General features: G+C 38.7%; 1 protein-coding gene across 1 annotated transcript; it reads right to left on the reverse strand.

Moving 5' to 3' along the window:
* Nucleotides 1-801: 801 nt before the first annotated feature.
* Nucleotides 802-1,774, reverse strand: LOC100481899 (olfactory receptor 2D2). Its single transcript, XM_034665597.1, is given in 2 exon segments — nt 802-1,140; nt 1,142-1,774. Coding segments are annotated over 2 exon segments (972 nt in total).
* Between the last annotated feature and the right edge of the window lie 7,288 nt (nt 1,775-9,062).

Raw genomic sequence — 9,062 nt, forward strand, 5'->3', positions numbered from 1 at the left:
GTTTTCAGAATCCTGTCTTTACCTTTATCTGATGGGTAAAATATCCATGAGCCTAATATGAGTGTAAGAAGCTCAGCAGAAGTCATATATTNACAACTCCTGTCTCATGGTTTTCCATATACAGCTACCGCCTCCAAGTCCGAGTTGTCCTTCAGGCCCAGGGTTGGTGCCAGCATCTTTCTCACTTGTGCTAGCCCTGGGATGTCACTATTTCTTGTTAGTTTTCAGAATCCTGTCTTTACCTTTATCTGATGGGTAAAATATCCATGAGCCTAATATGAGTGTAAGAAGCTCAGCAGAAGTCATATATTCTCTTCATTCTACCCATGCTCTTCACTACCCACTTCAAACACACAGACGCATCTGCAGGAACATAGACATATGGCACCTGGCTCATAGTAAGTGGTTAAGTAATGCTTGATGATTGATTATTTGATGATGCAAAGATATTCAGAAATACCAAAGGAAAAAAAAAAAGAATTGGAGTATGATCTAAGGTAGATTGATAGTATTATATAACATAATAAAAAAAAGATATTGCAGGTTCCAGGAACGTTATAAAAGGTGAACGTTCTTCACAGGACTTTCTAACTTTTAGGTGCCAAAAAAACAACGAGAAGAAAGCAGACCCTCCTTCTACTGGCCCTGAATGCTTGTCCTTCTTCTTTTACAAAGAAAGTGCTTGATGAAGGATAGAGGGTGGGTCCAGAACAAGCTCCAGGGGTGAAGATCTTAGCATATTCCAGTCTTGCTGAGGGAACTACTCAGGTCATACAGGTAGGGAGCTGATGGTTCTCACCCTCAGTGGCGGATTTCAAGCCTGCATGGGAAATTCCTTGTTGCTACTTTCCTCAGAGCTCCCTTCACATCCTTGTTCCTCAGGCTATAGATGAGGGGATTAAGCATGGGTGTCACCATTGCATAGAACACACACACCAGTTTTTTCTGTTCTTTGGAAGACTTTGGTGTCATGTAAGTCACAGTTGCTGATCCATAAAAAAGGATGACCACCAGGAGGTGGGAGCCACAGGTAGAGAATGCCTTGGGCCTCCTCACAGCTGACTTCATCCTGACCACAGTCACTATGATGTGGCAATAGGACACCAGAATTAGGGAAACAGGTACAAGGAGAATCACGACANGAAACAGGTATGAAGAGAATCACGACGCCCATGAGGAAAATGGCCATCTCTGAAGTGCGGGTGTCTGTGGATGCCAGGATCAACAGTGCAGGGGCCTCACAAAAGAAATGAGCAATACTATTGCTGCCTCGGTAGGGTAGCCTTAGTATAAAAGTAGTATCCAGCACAGACACCACAGTGCCGCTGGTCCATGATCCTGCCGCCAGCTGGACACACACCCTCCAAGTCATGGTGCTAGGGTAACGCAAAGGCTTGCAGATGGCCACATACCGATCATAGGACATCACTGCCAGAAAGGCACACTGTGTACCCCCAAAAATGAGGAAGAGCAGAAGTTGAGCTGCACAACGTGTGAATGAAATGACCTTCCTGGATAGCAGGTGGACTAGGGCCTGAGGAACGATGTTGGTAGAAAAACAGAGGTCAGCCGGAGGTAAGTTGCAGAGAAAACAATACATGGGTGTGTGAAGCCGGGAGTCAGCCTGAACAAGGCACATGAGAAGCATGTTTGCAAGCACAGTGACCAGGTAGACACCCAGGAATAGAATGAAGAGCAGCTTCTGGGTGTGGGGGTCATCAGAGAGTCCCAGAAGGAGGAATTCTGCCACCTGTGTCTGATTTGTTTGTCTCATAGTTTGTCTCTTTTTTCAGTAAGAAGTCACTTCATGCTAAACAGAGGTCCATATAACCTATGAAATTATATAAATTGGGTTTGGAAGGCTTTGGAATTGCCCTCAATCACTACCAGCCATTCCAAGCATCCCCTTTATGTAGAAGGTGATCACGCTGTTTTAGTTGGAACATTCTCAGTGTTGGAAAACGTAATAGTTTTAAGATGGTGCGTTCACTTTTGTGTCATCTGCAAATGTAGAGTAGATCGAAAGAATCATCTTTATTCTGAATAGGAAACTTCTAATCTAAAAAGATTCAATTAATCTGTAAAGCTGGCACTTAAATCACTTTATCATCAACTACAACTCGAGTCTTTTGCTGCTGTTGCCGCACCTCCCCTGTCTTATGATGGTGTTTTGTTGTTGTTTTGTTTTGTTTTGTTTTTAATTCTTTGGGTATGAGACTCTTGTTTCTTCCCTGAAAGAGAGCCAATAAAGTATAAGAAATCAAAAAGAGCCAAAGTACCTTACAGAACTGACATGTTTTGGAGAAAACGACCTGTTTTTCAAAGAGCTGGGAAACCAAGGAGTATTGGATAGTATGCCATTATCTCTTTGGCAATCCCATCCCCAGCTTCAGCTGGAATTCTTAAGCATTCGTAAACTTCAAAAATAGCAGACACACAATCACAACATTTCATTTGAAGCCATCAGGTTGAGTAGTTTTTTGTGTTCAAACTAAACAGCCCTAATCCATCCACCATCACCTCTCACTGCCTTGCATTATCTGTCTATTCCTCCCAGAGATTCAAAACTCCTTTGAAAACTGTATCTTTTTCACTTTTGTGCCCTTTCTTAGACATGACATAGAGACTTATATGATTGATTATCATTAAAGTAAATAAAAATAATTTGATCATATGCTTTAGTAGAGTTCTTTAAGACCAGAGCACATTCTGATGCACTCAGATGGGAACATAGCTTGTTCTTGACTTTGGTCCCCCTCACAAGAAGAATAACAAACAACTATTCAAGAATAAGACACCGACTGGAGAAACCTAGAACAGGGGGTGAGGCAAACCATATATCTGACAAGGGGTTAATATATAGAATATATGAAGAACTTATACAACTCATTAGTCATTAGTGAAACCACAGGGACACATATTAGCACATGCCTATTAGAATCATCATAGTGATACAAGTGATAACAAATGCTGCATAGATGTGGAGAAATGGAACCCTTATGCACTATTGGTGGCATTGTAAATTGGTACAGCCACTATGGAAAACACTATGAAAGATCCTCAGAAAAATAAAATAGAGCTACCACATAATCCAACAATTCCACTTTGGGTATATATACAAAAGAAATGAAAACACTAACTTGAAAAGATATCTGCACCTCAGTGTTCATAGCAACACCATTTACAATAGCCAAAACATGAAAACAACCTAATTGTCCATTGGTGGATAAATGAATAATTGTGAAATTGTGGTATATATGCAATGGAATATTATTCAGCCATGAAAAATTAGGGAATCCTACCACTTGCAGTACCATGGATGGTCCTTGAAGGAATTATGCTAAGTGGCATTTACTCAAAGACCGATACTGTATGATCTCATTTTTAGGTGGAATCTAAAACAAACAAAGCAAGTAATAGAAAAAGACATCAGATTTGTTGCCAGAGTGGAGGGTATGGGGAGAACGATTTGGAGGAAGGTGAGCAAAAAGTATAAACTTCCAGTTATGAGATCAGTAAATCTGAGGGATGGGATGGACAATGTGGTGACTATCACTAACACTGCTTTATAATATATATGAAAGTCTATATCCTAAGAGTTCTTCTCACAAGGTGAATTTTTTTCCTTATTTTTTTTTTTTGGTTGTATCTATCGGAAAAGATTGATGTTCACTGAACCTACTGTGGTAATCATGTCACAATATATGTAAATCAGGTCATTATGCTATATATAGTGATATATGTCAATTATGTCTCAATAAAACTGGGAGGGTAGAGGGTGGAAGAGTGTCATTATTTGGAGAGATTTGCAAGACTTTTGGAGCAATAATAAAATTTTATGGAACTGTTCAGAAAGAAGGGAGAGAAATGTGAAGTCTAAAATTTAAGACCCTATGCAAAGGTTTAGGCTTTTAATCCTTTATCTGTTTAGTAGATATACTGTTTTCTTCAATATATTGCTTTAAATACATCCCATAGGATGTACAGGATTACCAGGAAAACCAATCATATCAAAGTAGAGTTTTTCAAAAAAAGTTTTAGAAAGCAAATATGTAGTATAATAATACATGTGCTTCTCTAGTAACACATTAGATTTCAAAATGTTGTGGCAGGTCTATTAACCACCTTAAGTTAATTTCAAAGTAATGAGCTCAAAGGAGATTTTGAGGTATCTTCAACACCTGCAATGTGGTATAAAAATACCTGTGATTTCTGTTGGCAATAAAGTCCTAGATGCTGCTAATGATAGTTTGGCTTAGTTACCAACATTCAAACAAGAAGGAAATTTTGAATTCCAGTTAGGGTAAAATACAAATAAAGAAGTAACGTTCACATCTTAATTGAAGAACACTCTGAAGTTCAAGTGAAGAACTCCTGGACGAAAAAAATGCCCAGTTTTCTCCAAAAGACATGATCATGCTCTGTGTAATCTGATGATGGAGTCTTAGGCATCTGGATAGGTTCTAATTCATCATTGAAAGAATACATGAATAAATAAAACATTAACGTGAACAATCACATCTCCATTGGATGATCATTTATGGTTCCCTTATCAGACCATAGCCCATCTTTCCAGCCATTTTCCCTGCCACATAGCTAGGACACACTGTATTTTTATACCCACTGATTTTTGCTGGATATAATCCTTTTATTCAGAAGTATACCCACACTACTAGAGTTAGCATCACTTTCCTTGAATATTCATCACACTTTGAATACTCAGTCACCTTATTTGTAGATCCAATGTCATTAGCCAAGCACATGCTTGGTACTAGGGATAGAGAAAAAAGACCCAGCTCCTGAGGCCAAGAATCTCAGATAGGAAGAACCAAACTGTGGTCATGTTTCATCCTCCAGGTCAGTGTGGTCCCAGGAACATCACAGATTCACAGCAAATAATAGTTTAATGAATGCATGTACTGGACCAAGTGAGTCTTTATGACCTCACAACTACTTAAATCAAACTAATAAAGAATGGCTTCTAAAGAAAAATGTAGTCTGTTGCTGAAATAGCTGACATAAAAATAAATTTTGAGACCACACACTATTTTAAGTTCGTTACTTTCGGAATTACTGTCCATCCAGTGGAAGATACTACCTGGTTAGTTCTTAGAGTCTCCCCAGATCCTTTAGACTTCGCTTCTTTCTCCACCACAGCTCACACCCTTCCCACAGTAGAAATTAACACGTCTCTAATCGCAGGGAAAATTAAATGGTAAGCAAACATTCTCAGTTCTGATGAGAGAGAGAGAGCATACAACTAAACACTTCTCACAAAGTTTTAAGTGATGCCCGTAATCTGTGTTTAACTTAATGGAAGGACAGCCACAGGATATTGCAGATTTCTATACCTTCATCTGGCTAATAACTACAGGTTTTAAAAGAGTCCATTTAGGAAAAGTATTATCCAGGAACACCTTCCTTTCTTACCCGCATGTTTCCCATTCCCCACTCCCACTCACTCCCAACACATACAGACTCTACAATTAAAGACATTCACAAACATCTAGATACTAGATACATTAGTGTACCTTCAGCATCATGGACTTCCATCATAGCTAGAAACATTACGTTGAAATTACTTTCTTTCTCTGTGGCAGGAAGATGTTCAAGGGCAGGGACCTCATCTGACTCATTTATTCACAGCAAATACAATAAGCTGGTACAGACTAAGTGTACAACACATGGTTTTTGAGCTAATTTGACTTAAGCCAAACACTGGGAGACACCATGAGTCAGAGATGAGTGTGACTTGTGATCTGTCAGATGATAGGAGCTCTCACTGACCCTGGCACAGCAGTAGAAGGCTACACCCCTGACCTCTCCTGATTTGTTTTTGAAAGCATATTATTCTCTAATGCAAATGTGGAGTTGAAAATGTTCCCCAGGTGACTGTGAATCTGCCCCCAGGGTCAGGAAGCTTCTGAAAGGAAATCATGTGTACTGTCAACCTTTCTCTCCTAGTATTCTGCCTTTTCCCTAGATTTAACATCCACTTTTAAGTTCATTTCTCTAAAAATGACATATGAATCAAGAGGATAGGGTCACAGAGCCATGCATTGTCTAATCTGACATTTCTTTTAAGAAGAAGATTCTGAGGTATCCATAGGAACCAAGAGAAAATACTAAATTTCAGTTCTGATTCCAAGGTCTTTCATGCGCCAAATCTCCCATTCCCTACCCTCCATACCCACTTAGTGTCTTCCAAACCCAGCTCAACAGAGGCATAAAAATCCCCTCGCAAAGGATCAATACTGACTCCAGGGAAGTCTGCTTATGTCTCCTCTAGGTGAGGACCATGGTTCTTCTTCACAGGGAATTTGACATTGCAGGTGTGGTTTGATAAGGTAGATCCACTGTGGGGAAAATACCTTGGCTAAACCTAATTACAGAGGCTTTAGCCCTAAGAATGTGAGTGTTTGGACAAAATCAGTTGAATTTTAAAAGCCAAATTTATGGAGATATTGAAACCAATTCACTCAATATATGCCAGATTATTACCTTTGTTCACCTTGTGCCTTCTCTTTCCATCCTTTAATAGTCTTACCAAGTTTTCTCATCTGGTGAAGGAAGAAGGATCAAATTAGTATTTCAAAACCAGTAAAAACACGTGAGTGTTGAGGAGGAATCTGCTGCAGGTGTATTGGCTGCAGGAGTGGGCAAAGTGGAGACTGCAAGACTGAGGGCATCTTGTCCTAAGTCATCTGAGTCAAAGAGCTCAGTAAACCCTCTGAGGTCAAAATCAAGGACAAGGCAGAGAAGGGAATCCCCAGCACTCCCTTGTCCTTCTGTTCCATCCAAAGGTCTTTCTGAGGGCAGGGCATACTATGCCACAACAGTTCCATTGAAATGAGGACAACAAAAGGATAGTAGGAGCAGTCTCTGGAGTGGCTGAAGTGCTCAGGAGAATTCTGAATCATTAGGGTGGATCTTGAGCTGTGTTACCTCTCAGAGGTTCCCAAATGGTTATAAGGAGAACACAAAATAACATGCAGTTAGCACTCACATCTCCATTTATGGGCCCCATTACCAGTTCTTCTTACCTGTCTTCTTTTTTGGGAAGAGTTGTATTGTTGCAATCAAGTATTTGGTTTCTAGGTTCTAGGTTGCAGCCCAGTTATATTACATACTGTATGTATGATTTTTAAGAACTTCATCATTTGTAGAATGGGAATATGATGTGCCCCAAATAATGATATTCTTGAATTATTAACATTTTAACAGTATTTTCTTTATTTGTCTCTATTTCTACCCATAGTTGTTTTAATAACTTGATGCTAAGTTGTAGACTTAATGCCCAGAATACATCAGGAACTCCTACAAATAAGAAAAGTGAGAAAAATCCAGTTTTTAAAATGGGCGAGACTAGAACATATACTTATGACATAGGAAATACAAATAGCTAATAAGCATATAAAAGATACACAACATAATTAGCCACCAGAATATATATATTAAAACCACAGTGAGGGGAACCTGGGTGGCTCAGTTGATTAGGTGTCTGACTCTTGATTTTGGCTCAGGTCATCATCTCAGGTTTGTAGGATCAAGCCCCCATGTCCTGCTCTGGGTTCAGCATGCAGTCGGCTTGACCCTCTCACTTACCTCCTGCCCAGGCTCGTTCTCTCTCTCTCATAAATAAATAAATTAATTAATTAAATTCTTAACAAAATAAAACCACGTTGAAATAATACTCAGCTTAATAAAAATGGATTGAGCTGACTGAGGATATGGAGCAATTTACATTGCTCACTGGGAGCACAATTTGGTACAATCAATTCAGAAAGTCTATTTGGAAGCGTCCTTGAAAACTAGCCTTAAATATATGCCTTCCCTCCTACAGTGCAGTCGTTTCACTCCTCTGTGGTATGCGTGCCTCACGGAAATGAGTGTTTATGTCCACCACAAGTATGTACAAGCATGTTTATAACAGCCTTACTCATAATAACTGGAAGTGGAAACGATATAAAGGTGCATGGACAATAGAAAGGATAAATCGTGCTACAGTCATGCAGGGGGATATTATTAAATATTTTTAAAGGAATGAACTACTTCTACATGCAACTGCACAGACAGAAAGATGTTTAGTAAAAGAAGTGGAACATATAAGAAATATATTCTACAGAATTCCATTTCTTTGAAACTCAAGAACAGGCAAAATTAGTTTATATTTTAAGAATTCCAAGTTACAGTTCCCTTCGAGGGACTGTTGATTTGGACTTGACTGGGAGCCTTTTGATGCCTGTGAGGATGCTATATTCTGATCTGTATAATAGTGATGCAGACATATGCATACATAAGACCTTCTTGCTATGCTAAAGATTGGTGCACATTCTGTGTAGAGGTAATACCTCATTTAAAGAGAGGGAAAGAGAAAAGAGAAAAAATGAAGTTAAGCATTTAATTCAAACTGCTGGAGACAGGGGTGTGAAATAGCAGAGCACATCCAAAAGCATGAACAGATAAATAATAAAGAAGAAAACAGGTAAAAACTAAAAGAAGAAATCAGTGAAATAGAAAACAAAATATAAATATAAGTGTAACAAAATCCCAAATTTTTCTTTATAATGATTACTAAGATAGCCTAAACGGTNAAAACAAAATATAAATATAAGTGTAACAAAATCCCAAATTTTTCTTTATAATGATTACTAAGATAGCCTAAATGGTATCAAAAATTATGTATTAGAGGGAAAATAGTAAACTAGGGAACTCCAAGTGGCCCTCCCTTCAAAGAAATACAAAAAAAACATGACAAATACTGTCAGAGCAAACTTTATCAGATTCTGGAAAACAGAAGTTTAGAGCAACCAAATGCATGTTTAGTCAGGAAAAGACAACGTATGTTTGTGTTGTTTAACTTCCTCTACTATGAAAATGAAATGACATCTCACAGAATGAGATATCTGAGGAGGGTCTAGTATGCAGGATATATAAAGAACTCAGGGAATGCAAAACCAAAAAAGATGAACAACACAATTGAAACATGGACAAAGGGCTTAAAAGGTGTATCTCCCAAGAAGATATACAAATGGCTGAGGAGAACATGAAAGGATGCCGTG

Source organism: Ailuropoda melanoleuca, chromosome 8 (genome assembly GCF_002007445.2).
Source record: "Ailuropoda melanoleuca isolate Jingjing chromosome 8, ASM200744v2, whole genome shotgun sequence".
Classification (NCBI taxonomy): Eukaryota; Metazoa; Chordata; class Mammalia; order Carnivora; family Ursidae; genus Ailuropoda; species Ailuropoda melanoleuca.